At 51.2% G+C, this 25500-nt stretch overlaps 5 protein-coding genes across 5 annotated transcripts; 3 read left to right on the top strand and 2 right to left on the bottom strand.

The window, feature by feature from the left end:
* The first annotated feature begins 710 nt into the window (after positions 1-710).
* Fbxw9 (F-box and WD repeat domain containing 9) lies at positions 711-7707 on the top strand. The gene is made up of 10 exons (XM_036188844.1): positions 711-1217; positions 2909-3048; positions 3123-3251; positions 5015-5127; positions 5213-5304; positions 6424-6572; positions 6659-6772; positions 6875-6964; positions 7047-7112; positions 7192-7707. Exons 1-10 carry the CDS (start codon positions 731-733, stop codon positions 7264-7266), a joined length of 1455 nt encoding a protein of 484 aa, XP_036044737.1. The 5' UTR covers positions 711-730; the 3' UTR covers positions 7267-7707.
* Positions 7708-8134: 427 nt separating this feature from the next.
* On the bottom strand, positions 8135-8650 carry Gng14 (G protein subunit gamma 14). Its single transcript, XM_036188845.1, has 2 exons — positions 8412-8650; positions 8135-8325 (listed from the first exon to the last, which is right to left on the bottom strand). The coding sequence occupies exons 1-2, from the start codon at positions 8502-8504 to the stop codon at positions 8200-8202; spliced, it is 219 nt and encodes a 72-aa protein (XP_036044738.1). The 5' UTR covers positions 8505-8650; the 3' UTR covers positions 8135-8199.
* Positions 8651-12185: 3535 nt separating this feature from the next.
* Positions 12186-16087, top strand: Dhps (deoxyhypusine synthase). The gene is made up of 9 exons (XM_036187960.1): positions 12186-12491; positions 12901-13065; positions 13532-13653; positions 13733-13829; positions 13916-14002; positions 14394-14499; positions 14577-14680; positions 15719-15844; positions 15918-16087. Exons 1-9 carry the CDS (start codon positions 12285-12287, stop codon positions 16011-16013), a joined length of 1110 nt encoding a protein of 369 aa, XP_036043853.1. The 5' UTR covers positions 12186-12284; the 3' UTR covers positions 16014-16087.
* Positions 16088-16217: 130 nt separating this feature from the next.
* Wdr83 (WD repeat domain 83) lies at positions 16218-23435 on the bottom strand. The gene is made up of 9 exons (XM_036188272.1): positions 23145-23435; positions 22944-23064; positions 22755-22860; positions 22443-22491; positions 22235-22361; positions 18621-18688; positions 18418-18526; positions 18214-18328; positions 16218-16514 (listed from the first exon to the last, which is right to left on the bottom strand). The coding sequence occupies exons 1-9, from the start codon at positions 23245-23247 to the stop codon at positions 16365-16367; spliced, it is 948 nt and encodes a 315-aa protein (XP_036044165.1). The 5' UTR covers positions 23248-23435; the 3' UTR covers positions 16218-16364.
* Positions 22067-24904, top strand: Wdr83os (WD repeat domain 83 opposite strand). The gene is made up of 4 exons (XM_036188273.1): positions 22067-23686; positions 23799-23904; positions 24364-24461; positions 24533-24904. Exons 1-4 carry the CDS (start codon positions 23637-23639, stop codon positions 24597-24599), a joined length of 321 nt encoding a protein of 106 aa, XP_036044166.1. The 5' UTR covers positions 22067-23636; the 3' UTR covers positions 24600-24904.
* Positions 24905-25500: the final 596 nt, after the last annotated feature.

Raw genomic sequence — 25500 nt, forward strand, 5'->3', positions numbered from 1 at the left:
AGAGCTGAGGAGCAAAAATGGATGTATTCCTAAAGCTCATTCTTTGAGCCAGCCTAGCTGGAATGGGTATCGGTGACAGACCTGTTTCAAGATAAATGATGGGGGGTAAGAGAATTCGCTGCCTGGTGACGTTTGATTCTCTGTAGGACCCACCTGAAGGTGAAGGAGAACTGACTCCACAGAGTTGTTCTCTGGCCAGTACATGTATGCTGTGGCACATAGAAGCACAGACCTCACAATAAAATTCAGAACAACAAAAAACTAAGATGTAGATTGAAGAAGACACCCTTCCTCTTTTGACCTCAGGCTTCCGAATGCACACAAAGCATAAACTCCGGGTTGAGCTGGAGTGGTAGATGGTCCAGTGGTTAAGAGCACCTTCGGCAAGGTGTCATGGTGCATGCCTTTAACTGCAGCACTCGGGAAGCAGAGGCAGACGGATCACTGAATTCGAGGCAATACATGGTGAGGCTATGTCTAAAAGCACTTGGTCTTGCAGAAGACCTCAGGTGCGTTTCCAGCACCCGCACCAGGCGGTTGCCGCCCTGTATCTCTAGCTTCATGGGATCCCAAACATAAAAGTGAAAATATGTCCTTAAAAACAACAAAAGACTTCCTCTGAGATGACAGTCGCACAACCAAAAAGTGACCAGTTTGCGATTTAGACATCCGGTTTCCATGCTAGGCTCCCGCTTCCAGTGGTTTCTGACGTCACCTAAAAACGCCGGAAATGACCTCGCGCTGCCTAGGAAACAGGACGCGGCCCAGTAGTAGCCAAACCTGGGACAGCCGCACCTACCCGGTCGCCATGGAGCCTCCCTCAGGGCGGTGCGGGGATCCTCGCTCTTGTGACGACGAGTCGGACCCCGAGCCAGACCCGGACCCTGACGCTCAGGCTGAGGCCTACGTAGCCCGTGTGCTTACCCCACCCAAACCTGGCCTGACCCCGCGGCGCTCATCGCTGCAGTCCACGCTCTCCGCGTCCCTGGGGGCGCCCGAGCGAAAAGCTGCCTCCAGAGTCCCGGCCGCGCGCCTGCCGGGCCTGCTGAGCCTTCCCCCGGAGCTGCTGCTGGAGATCTGCGCCTACCTGGATGCGCGGGAAGTGCTCCATGTCCTGCCGTGCGTGTGCCAAGCACTGCACGACCTTGTGCGTGATCATGTCACCTGGAGGCTACGCGCTCAGCGCCGCGTACGCGCACCCTATCCAGTGGTGGAAGGTACGCACACCCCGGGGAACAGGAACTCCTGCCCAGGTCAGGCTTGGGGTGGGAGAAAGAGGTACCTGGTCTGCGGGTGCACACAGCTTCTGGTGCAGAAGTCGAGGGTGTCCCAGCTCTGACTGGAGGCGGAGGAAATTTCGGATCTTGCCTAATCCTTATTATGCCACAAGTCAGATACTTGGCTTCCTCAGGCAGAGCTCTGAACCTGGGCTCTCTAAACTTAGAATTTAAAGGTTTCCCCGTTTTGGGCTTTGTTAGCACTAAGGCCCTAGCCCTGATGGGGATAACTCCAGGGCTTTTTGGATTATACTTGGAGTGAAAATGGGTCCAAAGAATCCTCAGGCTCTGGATACAGCCCGAGACACAAGCAGCAACTGGCTTAACGAAGCCCCCAGGATAGGCGAAGCAGAGGTTCTGAATCTCTAGATTCCCAAACCTGAACTAGTGTCGTGATGTAGAAGTTGGAATCGTTGGTACCAGTGGAAGTTGATACCTGAGTCTAGCCTGTCAGCTTTTCTTTTTATTTTTCATTTTGAGACAGGTTCCCGATTCTTCTTTGGCCTTAGAAGTGCTGGGCTAGCCTGTCAGCTTTGCAGAGCTGTTGTGTTATTCCTTCTGCCCCTGAGTTCATTGGTTTGTGGAGGAAAAGAAAACTTGAAATTGATGATTTTGAGTTTTTGTCCTTTAAAAATTTTTTTTAAAAGGGCTATATGTATGGAACTCAGAGCTTTGGGTATGCTAGGCAAATGCTTTATTTACCACGTGTTACATCCTCAGCACAACTTTGAGATAGTGTTGATCCTGATGTTACTGGGTCCTTCCTTAGGCTCTTGAGACAGACACATAGCAAGCTGAATGGTTTATTCCTCTGACCTGGAAGAGTTTGAGTCTGCAGACTTCTGGATTAGGGAGTTGACCTCCAACCCCCAGTCAGATTTCCAAACAGCTTTGATAAAAGCAGGTGCTTGAACCTCATCCAAACCACTGAATGGGTGACCTGGGGTTTAGAATCTGTCTTGGGAGGGAGGGAACTATTAGGAATACCCAGGGTCCTGTGCTTCCTAGGTAAGTTCTCAACTGCCAAGCCATACTTTCCACTCCTTGGCTTCTGTGTCTTGATGTGGCTTCCTGGTTTACAGTTAGAAGTTTAAGAACTGTGTCCCGGCTGGGCTGTGGTGGCGCACAGTTTTAATCCCAGCACTCGGAAGGCAGAGCCAGGTGGATCTCTGTGAGTTTGAGGCCAGCCTGGACTACAGCATGAGATCCAGGACAGGCACCAAAACTACACAGAGAAACCTGTCTCGAAAAACCAAACAAACAAAAAACCAACCAAAACTGTGTGCCTGAGTCTGGGGTCAGGTGGCTAAGGCCAGAAGGGTTGGTTTAGTCTTGAGGCCTTGTAGAGGACTGAGGGGGAGGCTGTTGTCACCTGGGCTCGGGTTGTGGGAGGAAGGTTGGAAAGTGTAGTTTAGGTTTCTTAGAGTTGGGTAAGTATTCCTAGTCCTCCATGGGAGATGGGTGGTCAGATCGTCTGAGGCAAGGCCAGAGTCTGTGCCTGCTTAGGGTAGGGGATATCATCCAGGTGACATTCTATCCAGGTCTGGTGAAGGTTGGGCTCCCTGGCAGCCAGGGCTGGACTCTCTCAGCTGATGCCACTGAGCTGATATCCTGCTCATGGTGCCCCACAGAGGAGGACTTTGACTGGCCAGCCGCCTGCATCGAGCTGGAGCTGCATCTGGCCCGCTGGGCAGAGGATGGACAGCGAACTGAGTACTTCTGCCTGGCTGATGGTCACTTTGCTTCCATTGATGCAGTGTTGCTCCTGCAGGTGAGGGGGTTTAGGTGGGAGGCCAGACGAGGTGAAGGGTGGGGAACCTCAACATTTCCATGCTCTCCTGCCAGGGTGGGGCACTGTGTCTGTCAGGTTCCCGAGATCGCAATGTCAACCTGTGGGACTTACGACATCTAGGAAAGGAGCCTAGCCGAGTTCTGGTGAAGGCCTTGGGCACCCAGGGCAATAGCACACACAAGGTGAGCCATCTTGGGAGCATTAAAGAGGCTGGGAGGGTGCTGCAGCTCGGGTTGGGTTTTGATGGCAGGGTGCATGGACTCGACTCTATCCCTGCTGGTGGTATAACTTTTGGTGAGTTCAGATTTCGCTGTTTAGGGGGCCGTAAGATGAAGCTGGGTTAAGTATTGATATGCATATGCCATGAACTCAGTCTTTGGCACACAATAGGTGCTCAGTAAGTTGTCAGGTATACCTCAAGAGGCCCAGTGCAGAACAGTTATGAAGACTATCCTTTCATGAGAAGTGGCTGGTAAATGACAGTACTACCCATCCTTAAGGTGATCTGTGCCCATGACCAACAGATTGAGTGCTGAGTTCAAATGTCCTGGCTGTGTGTTCTTGGGTGGGGAAGTCACCCTCTCTGTGCCCAAGCTGCATCATTTATCAAACAGCATGTATTACCGTGCCCTTCACAAAGGGAACGTCCTGGCCAAATGCCAGCTCACTACACATAGTAACTGATAAGGCAGGAACTGGGTTTTTGTTTGTTTCCTATTTTTGTAAATAGAAAAGGGAAAACATTTGATTAGTTAGGTTCTGGAGTAGAAGCTGCACTTTTCTTTTTTTAATTAAAAATTTATGTGTATGGGTGTTTTAGCTGCAGGTATGTCTGTGCATCAAGTGTACATCTGGTGTCCATGGAGGCCAGGAGAGGGCATGGGTCCCTTGGAACTAGAGTTATAGGTAGTTGTGAGCTGCCATGTGAGCGCTGGGAATCAACCTGGGTCCTCAGGAAGTTCATAGATGTTGAGCCGTCTTTCTAGCCCTGGAGGCTGCATTATTTGTTTGTTTGTTTGTTTTGGTTTTTCGAGACAGGGTTTCTGTGTAGTTTTGGTGCCTGTCCTGGACTAGCTCTGTAGACCAGGCTGGCCTCAAACTCAGAGATCCGCCTGCCTCTGCCTCTGCCTCCTGAGTGCTGGGATTACAGGCGTGCGCCACCACTATCCTGGAGGCTGCATTGTTCATCCAGTTGTTTGAGGCTTCAAACCTCCATTAATGTGGGCCTCTGAAGGCCTTGACTTAGACCGTGATGGCCCATGCCAGTAATACCAACACTGTCAGGAAGCTAAAGGTAGAGGATTGTTCTGAATTCGAAGCTAGCCTGTGTATTCCTTTAGCCTTTAAGCAGTCTCTGTGGGTATCTTGTAATAAGCCTGAGCTACATAATGAGTTCCGGGCCAGCCTGGACTGTAGAGTCAGACTCTTTCAAGAGCAGAAGACCAGCTATTGAAAACTGCTGGAGTGTAACAGCTCAGTGATAGAGCACTTGCCTAGAATGTGTTGAGGCTTTGGATTCTATCTTAGCACAAAGAGAGGCATGAGGGGCACTGAGAGAGAATGAGAGGTCTCTCTAGACACCACTGGGGATGTGTGTTCTTGTCCCCAGGCTCTGACAGGCTTGCAGACCCAAAACCTGACCTCCCACACTGGGATTTGTTGAGTTTGTTGGTTTTCTCCTCCTTCTGACTCTTCATTTTTGTTGTCTGTGGGAAGGGATGTTTACATAGAGTGGAAATTATGTTCATTACTGAAGTGTTTGCGGAAGTGGACATGAGGGGGGAATTGCTGTTTGGCTTTGATGAATCTGTTCATCTCTTGGATTCTTCTCTGCAAAAGCGGGAAGGTCCAGACTTCCTCTTGGGCTTTGGGGAACAGAAAGCCATGAGCTGTTGTACAGCTCTTAAAGTGAGTTGTCTTGTGTGACTTGTGTCTGCTCCCACAGGGCTGGGTGTGGTCGCTAGCAGCACAGGACCACCATGTGTGCTCCGGCTCTTGGGACAGCACTGTGAAGCTGTGGGACATGGCAGCTGATGGGCAGCAGTTTGGCGAGATCAAGTGTGAGGGGGCCCGGGCAGGGGGCCTGGGTGGGTAGGGCCCTGCCCAAGCCATCACCCCAGCCTTGTGTGCCGTGTGTCCCCAGGGGCAAGGCGGCAGTGCTGTGCCTCTCCTACCAACCTGACATCCTGGTGACTGGTACCTATGACAAGAAGGTGACCATCTATGATCCCAGAGGTGAGCTTTTAATTCCAGTGCTTAGAAGGCAAGCAGATATCTGTGAGTTCAAGACCAGCATGGTCTACATAGTAAGTTCCAGGCCAACTAGGGCAACACAGTGAAACCCTGGCTCAAAAACAAAACAAAAGAAACACAAAACAACAACAGAAAAGAACTCTAGGGTTGGAGTGGGGGGCAGGGGCTGAAGAGATGACTCAGCAATTAAGAGCACTGGCTGTCCTTCCAGAGGACCTGGGTTGGGTTGGGAGGCACCCACATGGTAGCTCACAACCACCTGAAACTCCACTTTAAGAGGATTAATTGCCTTCTTCTGGCCTCCATGGGCAGTGTATGCGTGCCATGCACAGACAGACAGATACATGTAGGCAAAATACCCATACACATAAGATAAAAACGGAATCTCAAAAACATTGAGTCATTTGAACAAAGAACTCTGGTGCGTGACAGAAATCTAACTGCACTGTGATACCTTGTCCTCATTGCAGACTGAACCTAGCGCCTCCTTTATGCTAGACAAGTGCTTTGTCCCCCCGAACTGTTGCCTTTGTACTTGTTCATCTCGAGATAGAATCTCACTACGTTGCCCAGGCTAGCCTCAAGCTCACTCTATAGCTTAGGCTGGCCTCCACCTATTATATATTAATCCTCCTGTCTCAGCCTCTAGGTTCCTAAGTAGTTGGGATTACAGGGCTGCACCATGAGGTCTGACTGATGATTAATCTGCCCCTGCCCCCATCCTGGGATGGAAGCCAAGGCCTTGTGCTTGCTAGGCTATTGCTTAGCTCCTGAGCTATATCCCCACCCCAGCCATGACTGAGTCATCTTACTCCATTAAACTGAAGGGATCCTGAGATGGACTTAGGCTTGGGTGGAATGAAGTGCTTGGCTCTGTGTTGGGAGGGACTAATGGGGTGGGAAGGGACAGTGGCATGGAGGCAGGGCCAGGAAAGGACAAAAGCCTGTGGGTCCCCATTCAGGTGGCTGCTGAGGGGAGAGGAGTGATCAGGTGAGAGGTTTTCCCAGGTGAGATGGTGGCCCAGATCCTCAGGTGGGCCTGAGTCTCTGAAGGGCTCTGATATCCTCCTTCCCCCTGGCCCATCCATCATCCCACTCCAGCTGGCTTGGCCCTGGTGAAGAGCCGGAGGCTGCACTCGAGCGCTGTACTAGCGGTGTTGGCAGATGATAGGCATATCATCTCAGGCAGTGAGGACCACAGTCTGGTGGTATTTGATCGCCGAGCCAACAGCGTCCTGCAGCGGCTGCAGGTGGGTTGTCCTCCCCAGTGGCTCCCAAGGGGACTGCAATGCGGCTTGCCATTTCTGAGCTGCTCTGTGCCTTGTCCTTCCCACAGCTGGACTCCTATCTGCTCTGCATGTCCTACCAGGAGCCCCAGCTCTGGGCAGGGGACAACCAGGGCCTGCTGCACGTCTTCGCCAACCGAGATGGTTGCTTCCAGCTTGTCCGGGTCTGCTAGGACCCTGTCTGTACCTCCCCTGTGACTCCTTGGGTGTGGAGGGCTAACCATGGGAGAGCTCTACCTGAGTGTCACCTATCCTTTCTCCCCTAGTCCTTTGATGTGGGTCACCAGTCTCAGGTCACAGGGATCAAACACTCGCTGGGGACTTTGTACACAACATCTACTGACAAGACCATTCGGGTGAGAACACTGGCCCATGCAGACACTCCCCTCCCCACTGGCCAGGTCACATATCCTGACCTCTGCCTGTTACCCTTCTCAGGTTCACGTGCCCACAGACCCACCTAGGACCATCTGTACCAGAAGCCACCACAATGTGTTGAATGGGGTAAGGTCCTGCCTCATATAGCCTGCTGGCCTACCAAGAGCCCCCGGCACCCCCTAAATTCATTATCACTGCTCCCCAGATCTGCGCTGAGGGTAACGTGGTGGTGGCTGCCTCTGGTGGACTGTCACTGGAGGTCTGGAGGCTGCTGGCCTAAACAGCTGGACATGGCTGTGGATGGATGTTGGTGTATACTGCCTGCTGAGGCTGCTCCTAAGCCTCAGCTCTGGAAGACCTTCCTGTTATTGGTGCTGCTTCTGCCCTGCTCCACAGGCCTGGGGCACAGGAAGACCTAGGGCTGGGCCCACACCCGTGCCTGTGGAGGCGACATTCTAGTTTTAGCCACCCAGGGGCCTATTCCCTCCCTTCCACCCCTGGATTGTTTTGTTCATTGAGACAGGGTCTCATGTAACCCAGACTGGCCTCATACCCACTATGTTTTGGAGGCAGGTCTTGAATGCCTGACCCTCCTGCCTAAATCTCCAAGTGTTGGGATAACAGGTGCACCCCCACGCCCAGATGATCCATTTTGTCAGGATTTGGGCGCCTTTCTCCCATAGGAGAGTGAGGAGAAATAAATGGCCTGCTGGAAACTGGAGTGTGGGCTCTCTCTGACCGCATGTCTGTGCCTTTTTGGGGTTGTACATGTGACTGAGTGGGAAGGGTAGCATGCTAGGGCTGGGGTGCCTGCTGCTCTGTGTGTGCACTCAAGGACATAGACACTTGGTCTGATGTAACTTAGTGAGATGCTTGTGGGCTATGTGGCATGTAGACTCTGACTCAAATCCCCAGTGTAGGTCTATATGGAGGGAGTAGACATCTGCCCCAACCACCCTGTAGGCATGTGGCAGGGGGCTATAGTGCAGGTCTCTTCATGCAGGGCTCTCTAGGTGCGTAGATGTGTGTGGCTGTGACTGTGGAAATGGGCATAGGAGGAAGCCTGACAGGTGTGCACTGATTCCCAAAAGCTATGGCACCCCTCAGCCTCCCGCTTCAGCACACACAAGTTGTAATACAGGAGCAGTCATGTTTATTGAGGCCCTTCTTCCTGTGGTATCCAGGGTCATGGGGTAGTAGCATTATCATGGGTTCATAGGATAGCACAGGGCTTCTTTTCCTTGAAAGGGTTGGTGGCAGCTGGGATGCCCACCAGGAAAGGGTCGCTCTTGGCCTGCTCCGTGCAGAACTGCAGCAAATCTGTGGCTGCCTTGGACACCTGCAGACCAACCAAGTCAGCCACATCTGGGTGTCCACCTGCCCCCTTGCCAAGCTGTGCCCACTCCAAGCCTGTCCAACCCTCACCTTTATGCGGTTGATGCCTGCCTCCATCCGCAGCTGCTCTACCGCCCGGCGGGCCTGTCCGATGTCACTGCCAGTGGCCACCTTGCTGGACATCTGGGAAAAAGTGAGCAGGGCTGTGCAAGCCTGAGCTTCCAAGCTTCTGCAACTTCTTCTGGGTCCCTGGCTACTCCTGGTTCCTGCACGTTCAGATACCTCAGCTGAAGACTCCTGAACACGCTTGGCTGCCTACTCCAGCCTCAGCTACCCCACTCTGGCTCCCTTCTCAATACTGGCCTCAACACTTCAAACCCCCAACCCCCACCCCTTTCCAGTCCCTGCAGAGACTTTGAAGCCAGGATCCAGTGAAATGTCACCAGCAACCACAGCAGCAGCTGCTGAGACAGAAGGGGTCCGTTCCCCAGGAGGCCCAGTGACTGCTTGGTGTCACATGTTTCTTGGATCTCCTGGGCTTGGCTGCAGGCCTGAAGGATGTGGGACTCTGACTTGCTAGATATCTGTGGACTGTCCCCAGCAGATCTCCCTCCTTCCCGCTGCCACCCTTTGCAGGCTGTGTGTGTATCCTGGCTCAGCTCTCTCCTGAACTCCAGACTGTCTTTTTAATAACTCTTCCTGACTCCATTTTTTTTTTTCAATTTTTATTTTAATGAGGTTTTGAGTCTCTTGCAGCCCAGGCTGACTTTGCTGTCAAGCCTGACATCACGCTTGTATGTTATACCTCTTACCATGTTCATCCCCAGACCTGCATCCCAGCTGCTCGGGCACCCATCTCCAAGGCCTCCATCCCTCCTCGGAGCCTCCGTATCTAACTGCCTCATGTACCATCATGTCAGCCTTTTGGTTTGTTTCTTTTTGCTTTCTTTTGTTTTTTTGAGACAGGGTCTTTCTGTGTAGCTCTGGCTGTTCTGGAACTTGCTTTGTAGCCCAGGCTGACTTCAAATTCAGAGATCCACCTGTCTCTGTCTTCCTGGGCTTAAAGGTGTGTGCCACCACCGCCCAGCCATATGAGCCTTTAAGTGAAGTTCTCAGTCTGGTTCCTGCTCTTATTGTTCACACCACTGGTCTTCCTCCCCAACCCTGACCCACTGGCCGGAACCGGTGCAGTCAGTCCCCTATGTGTCCTCTGCCAGCTCTTCTTTGCCTTGCCCTGGCTGTTTTGGGCATGGTGGTACACACCTGTGATCCTGTCACCCTGGAGGCTGACTTGGGCTACACAGTAAGACTTTATCTCAAACAAAACAAAAACAAAAACCAATCAAGGTGGGGGGGGGTGGTTGGCACCACGTATACTCTAAGCTACTCTAGAGGCTGAGGTGGAAAGATTGTTTACTGGGGGCCGGGAGTTTATAGAGCAGCCTGGACCACAGAAGGACTGTCAAGGAAATCAGAAACAGCTGTCCACCTACTCTGCAGTCTCTTGCAGTAAACTCATCCTTTGCATAGTCCACAGGAGGCTGCTGCCAGATTACCTCTTGGAATTTCCTTTGTTATTTATATGATCAACACCATTATTATCATTCATACAGCAGCTAGCTATATGGTAGGTTTCTCTCCTAGGCTACAACGTTCCCCCGCCTCATTTCCTCGAGTCGCTGGGACTCTAGATGCTCCCACCACACCCAGCCTCTTATTATCCCGCAGGGATTACCCTGACACTGTTGTTTATTTGTTCCTTTGTCCAGCCAGCCAGCCAGCCAGCCAGCCAGCCAGTCAGCAGTGTATTAGCTTTGAGCTGCTATGCTCAAATGCCACAGACTGACTTGTATAAACAACAGGAATTGTTTGTTGGCTGGGTGGCTGGAGGTCAAGGTGCTGGTTTTGGTTTTTCTAGAGATTGTTGTTTCGCCAACTTCTTTTTAAAAATTATTTTAAAATTGCATTTATTATCCCAGAAGCAGGCTGATCTCTGTGAATTGAGGCCAGCCAGGTCTACATAGTAAGTAGAAGGGCAAAGTGGCTGGATTTGTCAGCCACTCAGGCGAGTCAGAGTTACAAGGTGAGATTGTCACAAAAGTATTTATTTTGTGTGTGTTGTGGGGAGGGGAGGTGAATGTGGAAATCAGAGGATAGCTTTCTGGAGGCTGTTTTCTCCTTCTACCATGTGGGTCTTTTTTTGTTTGTTTTGTTTTTTCGAGACAGGGTTTCTCTGTGTAGCTTTGCACCTTTCCTGGAACTCACTCTGTAGCCCAGGCTGGCCTCGAACTCACAGAGATCTGCCTGCCTCTGCCTCCTGAGTGCTGGAATCAAAGGCGTGCGCCACCACCGCCCGGCCTATGTGGGTCTTGGGGATTGAACTCAGGTAGCCAGGCCTCCTGACAGTGGCCTTTACCTGATGAGTCAGGACTCCCCAGCACGGGAGGTCACCCGCCTGCTGTGTTCTCAGCTGCTCTTCTCTCTCCCGCATGTTCATCTGAGCATAACAGCCATTCCCAGTCAGGATTGAACCTGCTCCCTCACAGAAGACGGGGGTGAGGGTCATCAGACTCTCATCTGGGGATCCAGCCACTTTGCCCTTCTCCACGCCACTCCCAGATGTAGGCAGGTCTCCCCCAGCCACACATGGTATCAGGCAGTGCTAGCATATAGAGATCACCTGAGGTGGGGGCTCTATCTATGCATCTCCGGAGCAGTGTCTCTGAAATCTAGGTCTTCTGGCCTTGGCCAAAATGCCATGTGTTTGGCATTTTTCTTCAGTCACTTTCCTTCAGCTAAGGTTACCAACTCCTCCATCCACCTTTGTGTGTGTGTGTGTGTGTGTGTGTGTGTGTGTGTGTGTGTGTTAGGCCAGAGGACAACCTCAGATGTCATTCTTCAGGAGACATCTACCTGGTCCCCAGACCTTTTATTTTGTGCATGTATGAGCATGTGCATGCATGGCATGCTTGTGGGGGTCAGATGATTTATGGGAGTCCAAGGCTCTTTCCTTTTACCATATGCCTCTGGCCACTGAGCCCTCTCGCAAGCCCCACCCCCAAGGATCTGCCTGTCTCTACTTCTCCAGAGCTGGAATTACTGGCACTGCCCCCCCCCCCCCTTTTAATTTTGGGAATTGAACATCCAGTTTTACTGACAGCTGTTTCCCTAGCCCACACCGGTCTCACACAGGCTGTCCTGGAACTTGAGATTCTTCTGCCTCCACCTGACTGCCAGCTAGTGACTGCACCTCCTGACTGCTGCCTGGTGTGTGCCCCGAGTCTGGCTTAACCACAGTTTTCTGTTTCATTGTTTAGACTATGGACATCAGGAGGGCAGAGGTCTTGTTCACTGCTGAATCTTAGTGCCCAGCAGAGAGCACTGTTCAGTGTAGACTACACAAACTGTAGAATTAAAAGTGCTCCTGTGGCTTCTTGGGGTAAAATGTAATCTCTGCCTCCCACAAGAGGCCCGGGATCCGTGGGAGGGGACAACTGTGGCTGGAGTGTCCCAAGCGGAGGCAAACAAGTTTGCGGAGACGCTGGGGGGAACCAAAAGGAATCACTATTCCATTTGACAAGAGGCTGCAACTAACTCATTTTGCCTGATGCCCTAAATCTTGTCCAAGGGCTGCGTCTTAGGAACAATTATCTCGCTCATAGGGGACAGGAATATGTGGACAGACAAGTCTCAAATTAGGCCCTTTCATCTACTTGAAGCTGAGTCTGCCTACAGGAAATAACGATTCCCGGAGACGACCTACGGAACCCACGAGTAAAATGGCCGCTACCAGGACTGCGGGCTCTCTGCAGAGTCATGTGACTTAATAACTTCCGGTCCCCCCCCCCCCCCCCCCCCCGCGCGCTCTCGAGTCCCATTTCCTGGGCTGGGCAGACCACGCTGAGAGATTCAGCGGGTCCCGAGGCACCGGGGTGGCTGTGATCCGAGAGCCGCCACCGGCGCATGGAGGGGACCCCGCAGGGGGCGGCGCCCGCCGCGGCGCTGGCCGCCGTGCTCAAGCACAGCTCGGCGTTGCCGCCCGAGAGCGCCCAGGTTCAAGGGTACGACTTCAACCGCGGCGTAGATTACCACGCACTTCTGGAGGCCTTCGGCACCACCGGCTTCCAGGCTACCAACTTTGGACGCGCGGTGCAGCAAGTCAACGCCATGGTGAGGCGCTGGGCTGCCCAGGAGCGGGACGGGAGGGCGGGACCGCCGCGCAGGTCCGCGTGTGAGTGTCTGGACGGGGTGGAGTCCTGGTAAATTCACGTTCTGGGATGGGGGGTGCTTGGGGTTAGGAGGGCACTGTAGGAGGAGCTTAACGCCGGGAGAGCCCTGGGTTCGCTTTTCCCAGTGGAAGGAGACCTGAAGACGCTATGTGGTTGGTTCCTAAAAGGAAACAAACCCTAAGTGACAGACCTGGACCCGAAAGGGAGGCTAGGACCTACACAGGGGTTGTGCTTTGTTTTTGAAGTAGACCTGTATCCCTGAGTACAATCAAACTCTGGAATTCAATCCGTCTGGGGTTCCTCTACTGAAGTTTGGGGTCAGTGTGACTTTCCTGTGCCCTCATGCGCAGATTGAGAAGAAGCTGGAGCCGCTAGCACTAGATGAAGACCATCACGAAGACCTGACGCAGAGCCGCCGCCCACTCACAGGCTGCACCATTTTCTTAGGCTACACATCCAACCTCATCAGTTCGGGCATCCGTGAGACCATTCGCTATCTGGTGCAGCACAACATGGTGGGTCCACATTAGGTCTGTGGCTTCCCCCTCCTTGGGCTAGTGATGGTAAAGCTACTGTTCATTTAAGAGAAATGAAGAGGGGTCTGAAGAGGCTTAGAGGTTAAGAGTATTTGTTGCTCTTGTGGAGGACCTGGGTTTGGTTCCCAGCACCCATGTGGTGCCTTACAAATGTCTGTAACTCCATTTCCAGGGATGTAGGCAAAACACCGATACACATTTAAAAAAAAAGTAATTTTAAAAAAGGATGTGAGGAGATGGATTTTTGTTTTGGGACATGCCTTATGCCTTAGCCTCCTGAGTGCTGGAATCACAGGAGTGTTGGCTTTTTCTGGCTATGGGTCTGCTTTAAGCAGAGGAACAGGCTTGAGTTGGTTTTGTTGCATGCTTTGGGTCTGGATGAGCTCAGGCTGATGTTAGGGGTACCGCTTAGAATGAGGGTTAGTGTTGTTGCCTGTGATTATAGGTGGATGTCCTGGTGACCACTGCTGGAGGCGTGGAAGAAGACCTCATCAAGTGCCTGGCACCCACATATCTTGGCGAGTTCAGCCTCAGTGGGAAGGAGCTCCGAGAGAATGGGATCAACAGGTGGGGCTCTGAGCAGTGGGGGCAGGGGAGCTGGGCTGAGAGTCTTGGTGACTGATGCCCAGGAGCCTCCCATCTCCAGGATTGGGAACCTGCTGGTTCCAAATGATAATTACTGCAAGTTTGAGGACTGGCTCATGCCCATTCTGGACCAGATGGTGCTGGAGCAGAACACAGAGGTAGGGCTGGAAGGGTTCAGGAGGACCTGCATAGTGGATGGAGTCAGAAGACGTATGGGCTAATACTGATGTTCTCTTCCTTGTAGGGTGTGAAGTGGACACCTTCCAAGATGATCTCCCGGCTTGGCAAGGAGATTAACAACCCAGAGTCTGTGTATTATTGGGCCCATAAGGTGGGTTGGCGGGGATGATGTTCTTAGTCTTCCCAGACTTAGATGAGGAGCGTCAAACACAGAGGCTAGGTAATCTGTTGAATGAAGGGCTCCGATATCCTAGCTATGCCCTACACTATTGGGACCACTTAGGTGTATGCTTAAGAACCCATTGGGGACTGACCCAGGGTGTCATGCTCCCAGAGACAGTGGAGTGTGAGTCTGGAAAATAATGAGCTCAGTGTGCCAGACACTTTCTTAGAGGTGTGTATGGTTTTCCTCTCATCCGCCTCATGTCCGCCAGAGAAATAAGCAGCCTGTTGACGTAGAGAGGGAAGGATATCACTGCGCTGGGAATCAGTTTTTCTGGGCTATGAGCTGTAGCTGCTAACTGGTCCTGTCTCCACACCAGAACCACATTCCTGTGCTGAGCCCTGCACTCACAGATGGCTCACTGGGTGACATGATATTCTTCCATTCCTACAAAAATCCAGGCTTAGTTCTGGACATTGTTGAAGGTGAGGTGCTAAGGCCTTGGGAGAAGAGGGAGGAGGGCCCACTGAGACCAGTGCCTGACCTCAGCCCTCTCTCTCAGACCTGAGACTCATCAACATGCAGGCCATTTTTGCCAAGCGCTCTGGCATGATCATCCTGGGTGGAGGCATGGTCAAGCACCACATCGCCAACGCTAACCTTATGGTGAGTGGGGTGGCCCCTGGCAGGTGTCTCCATTGCAGACAAGGCATGCTAGGCATGGACTACAGCAGTGGACTAGATGGGCCAGAATCTCTGTCTTCTTGGGAGTGACGTTGGTGGGAGACAGTCAGACAGCAGTAAGTGACATGCACGCTGTGTGGTAACAACTCTTAAGGACATAAGTAATGTCAGTCAGGCAGGGTGACTATAGTCCCAGCTGCTTGGGAGACCGAGGCAGGAGGATGGCTTGTACATAGCTCATGGCCAGTCTGGAATGCTATAATGTGAAGGGAGTGCTGTTTAACAAAGGGAGTATTGGAAAAGGCTTCTGAGAAATGTGACCTTGCACAGACATTTTCAAGGTGTCTCCCACAGGCCTTATGGTTATGTTATGGGAAGAGCATTCCCAGTGAGTGAACAGCCAGTACAAAGGCCCTGAGGCACCTGAAGTAGCCAAGGAACAGCGTGTAGTGGAGTAAAGACCCGGAGGTTAGGCTGCAGAGCTAGCTGGGCCTGTGGAACAGAAGGAAGTGAGGACAGATCCAGGGGCTTGCAGAGGCCTGTGCTGGCTGTGGGTGTGAGTAATTATGTGTATATGTGTGCCTATGTGCACTTGTGAGTAAAGTACAGGTGTCCATGAGTGTCCAAAAGAGGGCATTGGATCATCTGGAGCTGGAGTTAGACATGGTTGTGAGCCTCCTGGCGTGAATATGGGAATTGAATTCAGGTCCTCGGTCAGAGCATGAAATACTCCTAATTGCTGAGCCATCTCTCCAGCCCTATACGCTATTCTCACGTTGCCTGTGGTTTAACTGACTTGTCACATGGGTGCTTAGAAGTGGTACATTTTGGCTTATGGAGGGATAGCTTGTACCCAGGGGTGGTTGTGTTGGAAACATGGACCAGCTCACCTGCCCAGTAACTTCAGGCTCTGATGGGCCCTTCCTAGAAGCTCTCAAGGCCTTCCACTGTGCCATACCCCTGCTTCCTTGGCTCTGGTATCTGTCTGTGGCTTCTGACCAGGCTCTCCTCTGCCCACAGCGGAATGGGGCTGACTACGCTGTCTATATCAACACAGCCCAGGAGTTTGATGGTTCAGACTCAGGAGCCCGGCCAGATGAGGCTGTCTCTTGGGGAAAGATCCGGATGGATGCACAGCCAGTAAAGGTAGAAGCTGCTGCCTAGGGTGAGTCCATGGGCTGTGGCCATGGGTCCCATAGCTCACCCAGGTTCTCTACAGGTCTATGCTGATGCTTCTCTGGTCTTCCCCTTGCTGGTGGCTAAGACATTCGCCCAAAAGGCAGATGCCTTCATAGCTGAGAAGAATGAGGACTAAGAAGATTGGTAAAGACTGGGGGTTCGCCGGGTGGTGGTGGTGCACGCCTGTAATCCCAGCACTCAGGAGTCAGAGGCAGGTGGCTCTCTGTGAGTTCGAGGCTAGCCTGGTCTACAGAGCTCATCTAGGATAGGCTCCAAAGCTACAGAGAAACCCTGTCTCGAAACCCCCCCATAACCCCCCTCCCAAAAAATCCACTGGGGGTTCTTGCCATGCCTTTATTTATTAACTTTATACACCCCTTCTTGGGCCCGCCCACTCCTTGGTCAGCAGCGTCTCTAGAATAAATGGTCTTTGTTGGGTCTTCTGAGTTGGTCTGGGTCCTTTGGCTTGGTGTCAGATCCTTAAGCCTCAGCTTGCTCCACCCTCTGCCTCATAGGTTTCTTCTCGCCAGTACTGGATGCTGCCCCCCATGGCTGTCAGCAGGCAGGGTTCCATGGGATGGTAAGCCAGTGACTGTACCACACTAGAACCCACAGGCAGGGCCAGTGCCAGGGCACCCTAAGGAATGAATGGTGGGGAGCAATTACTAGTGATCAGGCTGTCTCCTTGAGATCCAGCCTGAAGTCCTCAGTCACCTCTTTCCTGACTTCTTTTGGTGGTGCTGAGAATGTTAGGCAAATCTTACCACTGAGCCACACCCTCAGCCCAAAGACTCCTAGCCTTGGCCCAGCCAGGTGGTGGTGGCAAACACCTTTAATCCCAGCATTCTGGAGGCAGAGCCAGATGGATCTCTGTGAGTTCAAGGCCAGCCTGGTCTATAGAGTGAGCTCTAGGATAGGCACCAAAACTACACAGACAAGTCCAGTCTCGGAAAGAAAAAAAAAAGGCCCTGGCCCAATCTTCCGTGTGATCCCACCTGAATGTTAACTTTTTGGGGGTACTAGGGATGAAACTCCAGGCTCTTACATGCTAGGCAAGGCAAGTGTTTTAACACTGTTCCATTACTGGCCTGTAATGGACTCTAAGATACTACAGATATCACCTGGCTCTACTTCCAGGTGATAAGTATCTTCTTATACTTCACTTTTACCCTGTGGGCTTTTGTTTTTGTTTTTTAAAACAAAGGGCTCTGTAGTCCAGGCTGGCCTCAAATTTGCATTAAGGTAATAAACCCTTTTAAAGAAAAAACTTTTTTTTTGAGACAAGATTTCTCTGTGTAGGTAGTCCTGGCTCTCTTGGAACTCGCTCTGTAGCCCAGGCTGGCCTCGAACTCACAGAGATCTGCCTGCCTCTGCCTCCTGAGTGCTGGGATTAAAGGTGTGTGCCACCACTGCCTGACTCAGCAAATCCTTCATTATTTGCAATATAGTGTTGGGATTACAGGCTGGCTTGGAATTTAGCGTCTTCCTGCCATAGCCTCCCCATGCTCTGATCTTTTGGCTGCCATCTGCTCCAGACATGTCTTGTTCCAAGTCTCACTGTTCCTGACATTCTGAGCACTTCTTGTCAGACCCAATGATGGTCATCTCCCTTGTTAGCCCACAGCTATGATACTATAGTTTCTAACCTAGTTCTTTGTACTCAACAGTATCCTTTCGTGTGCCCTTCAAGGTGAATTTAGTCAGGAGCCTCAGAAGTTGACAGACTATTCCTACTAGTTCCCAAAGCAAGAGCTGGTCTCCAGGGTCCCCTAGTTTTCCCAATCCTCTTACCAAGCTTAATTCTGCCGACTAGGCTCCAGCACTGCTGTCTCCTTCCTGAAGGCCCTACAACCCTGACCTCACAAAGCCAGTGGTCTGTCTCTCACCTGGGGCATGTCAGGATCTGGGGGTTAGAGCCATATGAAACCCACATGCAGATCAGATTTCCTTAGTGATGCAGGCTTGGTGTCTGGCACTGGCTCCTCTCATTCAGGTTTGTTTCAGTAGCTCAGCCTGGCATTTACAGCCTGTCTGACCTGGAACCAGCTTCAGCCACCACCTTCTCCAAGTTCTTTATCATATGCTGTGTCCTTTCTTGAAATACCCTTCCTGCTTTCCTTCCTTTCTCCTTCAAATTCCAGCTTGGGAGGCTGAGGCAGGATGAATTCAAGCCTAGCCCGGGCTACAAAGTGAGACACACTCCTACCCCTGCCCTTACCACCCCTGCCAGAGGTCCCAGCTCAAATACCCAACACTGCTGCTCTTTTCAGGCCTGGGAGTGGCTGAGGTAAACACATAGCTGATGCCCTAACAAGGAATGAAAGGTGAAGGCTCACCTCTACCAGGTCCCAGAAGAACACCTTCCCATCCTCAGAGCAGCTAACCACATGTGTGTCACGCTCACTTAGGCAGCAGTCCAGCTTGTACTTTTGGTTCTTATGGCCAACATACCTAGCAGTGGGGGTGGGAGTATCAGGGGGGCTTGTTCCTCCTAGCCTCAGAAGTGGGGTGAGGGGGAAAGGCCAACTATGGAGACTCACTCGCCCAGCAGCTCCCCTGTGTCTTTATCTAGAAGCCTCAAAGTTGAGTCCAGGCTGGATATCAGAGTGCACTGTCCATCCCGGCTGAAGCAGGTGCAGGTGATGGGGCCTGGGAGAGAGCATGGCAGGCAGGTGAATCTGGGCGCTCTTGCCTGCCTCACCACCTGCCTTGACTGTCCCGCTGGGCCCTGGGGCACACTCACTGCCCACGTAGTCTGAGAAGAGCTGCCCCATCCTTAGGTCATAGCGCCTCACGCGGCCATCCACAGAGCTGCAAGAAAGGAGATAAGCCTAAAGCACTGCAACCTTTTGCTCCAGGGTAGGTAGCCCATGTCCCTAAGCAAGCCTGGTCATCTAGAAAAGTGCGAGCAAGGGAAAGATGCTCTCCTGCTTTGTGACCCAGGTCCAGGGGACAGCTTGGTCCCACTCCAGGACCACGTCCTCTTTTCCAAGCCCCCAAAGCTCTTTACATCCTGACTGGCACAACAGCCCTGTCTCTGGGTTCTCTTATCTGCACATTTGCTCCAGCTCATGAATATAGTTTAAGGTTCTTATCTGTCCCTCCCCCCCCCCCCCCCCCAGGGCAGGGTTCTCTGTATAGCCCTGGATGTCCTAGAACTCGCTCTGTAGACCATGCTGGCCTGTTAGCATACCCAAGGCCCTGAGTTCTATCCTTAGCACAGCAAGCAAACCATGTATCAGAATGTACAGGTTCTATGCGAGCTATTTTCTAGAGGACTGGAGCAGCTTAAAATGTGCTTTCCCTGGCCGACCCTAAAGCAGCCTACTATAGATACCAAAGCAGCGGTGTTCTCAGGGTGTGACTTCTTCCCCACCCACAGCACCACCACCATCTTATATCTATGAAGGGTTTGCCTGTAATCTCCTTAATGCCCAAGCCTACCAAGCAGCTTTCGTCCTTTTTGAGACAGGGTCTCCTCTAGTTCTGGCCAGTCTCCTTTTACTAGGTGACTCCTCTCCTGTGCTGGGATTACCAGTGTCCTAGCACACCTGACCCACCAGGAAACTTTCAGAGTACAGCCATTCCGTGCCAGTGTTTCCCTCAAAGAAATGCAGCTTTTCACTACTCCAAAAAAGAGGCGTTCAGATGCCTCCTGCAGCCCTTTAGACACCATTCCTGTCATCCCTTCAGCCTCTCTCATCTGGGCTGCTCCAGCTCACCAGTGGGTGGCTCTCACCACCTCACCAGGGCTCTCACTGCCAACAACCCTATCCTTCCTACCACCTAAAGCTACTGTCTCATAACTTCTTGTTCCTGCTGCCATTAGATGAGTTGCACTTCTGTTTTTATTGACTTGTTTGTTTGCTTATTTATTTAGTTTTTTGAGACAGAGTCTCTCTGTGTAGCCCTGGCTGGCCTAGAACTTGTTACATTGAACAGATTGGCTTGGAACTCAGGAGATCCCTGTCTTTGCCTCTCAAACACTGGGGTTAAAGGTGTGTGCCACCATGTCTGGCTCATGGTTGCACTTATTTATGTAAAATTTTAGGATTTATTTTTTATCTCATGTATGACTATTTTGTCTGCATTATATATGTATGTGCACCATGTGTGTGTCTGGTTCTCTGGGGAGGCCAAAAGAGGATGTTGGATTCCTTAGAACTGGAGTTAGAGATGATTGTGAGCCATTGTGTAGATACTGGGAATTAAACCCCTGGTTCTCTGCAAGAGCAACAAGTGCTCCAAACCACTGAAGGATGTTTCCAGCCCTGCGGTACATTTCTTACTGTCCTGTGAGACAGTCCTGGGAACTGTAGCTCTTTCTGTGGGAAAGCCTGCACAGCTTCTACCTCGATGGTAGGCCTGTGTTGAACAAGGGAGAGCTAGAGAGGTCCAAGTAGACGACATCCGAAGAGGGACCTGAAGAAGAGAGAAGCCAGCCAGGGTGGGCCAAGGAGAGGCGCACAGTGTGGACTGGCACAGGAGGCCATTTCTTTGCCTAAGTTCTTGAGCTGGGCCACAATATGGAGTCAACCACAATAAAGGTCCCTATCACCAAAGTGAAATTAAGTGATAGCTGTAGATCAGAGAGATGGCTCATCAGGGGACAAAGTAAGACTGATGATCCAGGTTTGACCTCTGGAACCTACATAATAACTGGATGAGGGAACAGGCATCTGAAATTCCAGCACTCCTATTGGGAAATGAGAGGTAGATACAAGAATTTCTTGGAAAGTCAAGGGCCAGCTAGCCTGGAGTATATAGCATGGAGAAAGGGCAAGAAAAACCTGCCTCAACATACTAAAGGAGAGAACTGACTCTCCTTTGATCTCTACACATATGCCTGCACACACACAATATTAAATGAAATTAAAAAACGAAACAGGCAATGGTGGAGCATGCCTTTAATCCCAGGACTTGGGAGGCAGAGGCCAGCTTGGTCTACAGAGTGAGTTCCAGGACAGCCAGGGTTACACAGAAACCCTGTCTTGAAAGACCAAAACCAAACCAAACCAAACCAAACCAAACCAAACCAAAGAAGCCCAAACCAAAACAACAGCAACAAAAGAAACCCCCAAAAAGCTGGGCACATCAGGTCGCTCACAACTACCTGTAACTCCAGCTCTAGGGGATCCAATGCCTTTGACCTCTGCCGATATTCCGCCCTGCCCCCCTCCCGATACACATACCCTATTTATTTTTCAAATGTCTTCTGTGTACTTGTGTTTTGCCTGCATGTATGTTTGTGTACCATGTGCATGCCTGGTGCCTACAGAGGCTAGGAAAGGGTCATCAGATCTCTGGAACTGAACTTACAGACAACTTTAAGTCATCATATAGGTGCTGGGAATTGAACCTTGGTTTCTTTGGAAGAGCAGCCAGTACTTTTAACCACTGACCAATTTCTCCATCCCCCATAGTTAACAAAAATAAATCTTAGGGCTGGAGAGATGGCTCAGAGGTTAAGAGCACTGACTGCTCTTCCAGAGGTCCTGAGTTCAATTCCCAGCAACTACATGATGATTCACAACCATCTGTAATGAGATCTGGTGCCCTCTTCTGGCCTGTAGTCATACATGTGATATACATAATAAATAAATCTTAAAAACAAAACAAAAAAACAAGCACTCGGTAGCCAGAGGCAGGCGGATCTCTGTGAGTTCGAGACCAGCCTGGTCTCCAAAGCGAATTCCAGGAAAGGCACAAAGCTACACAGAGAAACCCTATCTCAAAAAAAATCTTAAAAAGCAAAACAAAACTAACCTTTGTGCTCAGCTTTTTGGGATTTTATTTTGACTTTCACAATGAAATGTTGCCTAATTATCTGAGCTGGGCCAGGCTTTGAGGTGCAGCACTCAGGAGGCAGAGCTGGGAGCATTGCAAGGCCAGCCTGTTCTGTATAGTGAGTTCCAGGACAGAGTGAGTCCCTGTGTCAAAAACAAAACAGATCTAGGCTAGGGTTCAGCAAGGTGGTTCTTCTATTTTTATTTTATTTTTTATTAAAAATTTTATTTATTTATTATTTTATTTATTATTATTATTTTATTTTATTTTTTATTAAAAAGACAAGGTTTCCCTACATAGCCTTGGGCATCCTAGAACTCAACTATGTAAGCCAGGCTGGCCTCAAACTCAGAGATCCAGATGCTTCTGCCTCCTGAGTGCAGGGATTAAAGATGTGCCACCATATATGTCATTTCAGCACTTGGAGGTAAAGGCAAGAGGGTTAGGAATTGAAGGCCACCCTGGGTTACATAAGTCCCTGTCTCAAAAACAAAACAAAACAAAAAACAAACCACGGCCACTATGAGCTCCAGTGGTACAGGGCAGGAGTAAGCTTCTGGACCTACTTACCCTGCCAGGATCTCATGGTCTGACACCTTTACACTGGATATGCCATCTCTGGCTTCATCTAGCGTCTGCACGGGCTCCGGCTTCCGAGAGCGGCAGTCCCAGCATCGGATACTGGAATCGATAGAACCTGTAAGGCCAACAGGAAGGTGAGGCCAGGTATGGGTCTCTGGGCAACAGTTTCTTGCTGTCCTCCAGGCCTTAGACTCACCAGACAGGATGATTGTGGCCTCTTCGTTAAATTGAACGGTGTTCACCTTCTGAGAAACGGGAATTAATAATTTAGAGGAGGGGAGTTTTGGAAGATTGGGATAAAGGAGAGACTCCTAGTCAAGAGCAAGAGCACATACTACTGATAGGGAAGGTGAAAGGTTCTGGAGAAACTGGAAGACAGTGCTTGGTGACTGCCTGGGTGTAAGAGATGGGCACAGACTGCAATGGAAGGATCTTCCTCGACCACCTACGCACTAATATGGATCTCCATAATGCACGCGTTAATGAGAGTCGTCTGGCTTGTACTCACTCCAGCGTGGCCCCGAAATTTGCGCACGACCTGCCCAGATGCCACATCCCACAGCACCACCGTCTTGTCCCCACCACCAGAGCAGAGATGGCTGTTGTCAAAGGAGCTGGCGGGCAGGAAAGGGAAGGTCGATATCAACTCATGATCCAAGCCTCTGCGCTCCTTACCCCAGCCTGGCCCCCGGCTCACCCGGCCGCATCCAGCACTTCGTAGCCGTGGCCACTGTACGTCCGCAGCAGCGTCCCACGCAACGGGTTCCACAGTTTTAGGGTTTTATCGCTGCCACACGTCAGACAGTAGTTGCCATCCACTGGGGAACAGCAGGCGGGGGTTACCGGACCTCCGGCCTCAGGAGGCAGGAGGCCCGGGATGAAAAACGAGGACGCTTACCATTAAATCGCACGGCTCGCACCGCGCCCTGGCCGCAGTCCAGCGTCTTCAACCGTTTCTGCGGCAGCTCCGGGGCCCGCGGTTTTGGCTCAGGAAAAGCCATATTTCAAAAGCATTAGTCCGCCACCCGCATTGCTGGGGTCTGTATTGAGACTGCCTTGCTTCCAGGCTTTCAAAACCCTTGCACGGGTGTAACCTTATTATTGTCCCCCAGGATTTATTTCCTGCTTGGCACTTCCGTGTTCAAATTTTATCGCGTTAATGACCGTGTTGGGAATACTGAAGGTCCCTTTCAGTTTTTTTTCCCACATTGCCTACTTTCCAGGAGCTATTCTTTGTTTCTTATTCTCCATTCTTTGGCTGAGAGCAATCCTAGTCCCGGGAGCAAAAGCCTTAGGCTGCTGGTGTTACTCTTAAAAGACACCCTTCATTCCCACGCCGGAAGCTGCTGTTCTGGCCGTGAAAGAGGTACGGCGTGGTCTTTGGTTCGTTATGTCCACCAACAATATGTCCGACCCACGGAGACCCAACAAAGTGCTGAGGTGAGCAGTCCAGCAAGTCATAGCAAGGCGTCTCTGGTTGTGGCCGTGGGTCCACGCCAAGTTGTCAGCCCTGGTGGGACTTGATCGCTCCTGACCCTTGAACATGTCGCAGGTATAAGCCTCCGCCGAGCGAGTGCAACCCAGCTTTGGACGACCCGACTCCGGACTACATGAATCTTCTCGGCATGATCTTCAGCATGTGCGGCCTCATGCTTAAGGTGGGCGGGGTTGAATTTCCCTAGGCTTCTGTTGCTCCTCCAGGAGCAACCCCGGGGGGCGGGTTCAGAAAGAGGCGAGTCCTCTGGCGGTGCTGGAAGTTGGGGAAGGGTCAGCGGGGAGTGGAGCTACGGTGAATTCCAACATAGGGGAAGTTGGGATTGCAGTTGATGAGCACATAACTGAGCGGGTCTGAGGGTGGGTCCTCACTTTGAGGCAATTTACAGATGACTCTTGGAAAAAGGGCAGGGTCCTTAGCATGTAGGAATGTGGTGGAGTCAGAGATACAAGATACACACACATCGGGGTCAGAAGCTTGGGGTAGGGTTGGTACTGATGGGTTGGTACTTCCTGGGCCAAGGTCCAAGCTGTAGGTGGAACCTGATATCTGCGGATCTGGGTTGTGGGGGCTTCCTGGCATATTTCTCACTGATCCAATCTTCCCACCCACCTTTCTTCAGCTGAAGTGGTGTGCTTGGGTTGCCGTCTACTGTTCCTTTATCAGCTTTGCCAATTCCCGGAGCTCGGAGGACACTAAGCAGATGATGAGTAGCTTCATGTGAGGATCCTGAGTAAGGGGATGGGGTCCCATGCCTGCTATCTAGGACTGACACCTCTTTTCTGTCTCAGGCTCTCAATCTCTGCCGTGGTGATGTCCTATCTGCAGAATCCTCAGCCCATGACGCCCCCGTGGTGATGTCACTAGAAGGCTTGGATCCTGGACTCCTGCCCACCTTCTCTCTGGCCTAGCCTTTGACTGCTCCAGCCTGCCCTTGGCTGCTGTGTAAACTCGCCTGAGTGTTCTCTCTGGTGTCCCAGCTGAATGGAGGGAAGATGCCCTCTCTTTGGGGTCCTGCTTCTGCTTTGACAAAGGGGTAAACCCACAGACTTCCCTTTTATCTCCCTCCCCTGGCCACTGTTATGAGAAACACTGTTCATGTTTCCAAGTATTCGCTTGTTTTCTTGTTGAAACCAGCTGATAAAAAATTTTCCACTCTGGATGGCGTGTATTACTTCTCTTTTGTTCGTGGGGTGCTCTGCCCAGTGAAGACCGGCCTGTGTCTTGAGCTTTTTTTTTTTTTTTTTTTTTAACAAGTTAATGTTCATATTTCACAAGGCTCATGTCTTACATCAGGGGTGAGACAGTTATTTCCACACTTGGATGACTGTTGTCCCAGCCAACCTGACTAATTTTGGCTTTGGTTTTCTTTGTTTGTTTGTTTATTTATTAACCTACTTGTTTATTTTGAGGTGCTGGGTATGAAATTCAGGATTTTATATGTTTTACACAGGTGCAATACTGTAGAGCTACATTTCTAGGTTTTATTTATTTGTGTATTCCTATATGCCTCTGGCAGGCCTGGCAATCAATCCTGCATCCTAGGATGGGAATATTCGTGCCCCAAACTTCAGCATGCTGAGATTACACCTACACACCCACACACCAAACTCTGGCCCTGGGTTTTCTCATTAGAGCAACAGATTAATGGATAGACTGGCTGGGTTTGGGAAGGGTATGGAGACTCAGGGTTCTTCCTCCCCTACAAGGCCCTGTCAGTTCACAAGGGGATCAGTTTCCGTCCAGACCCGGCTGGGTG

This window comes from Onychomys torridus, chromosome 5, assembly GCF_903995425.1.
Source record: "Onychomys torridus chromosome 5, mOncTor1.1, whole genome shotgun sequence".
In the NCBI taxonomy this organism is placed as follows: domain Eukaryota; kingdom Metazoa; phylum Chordata; class Mammalia; order Rodentia; family Cricetidae; genus Onychomys; species Onychomys torridus.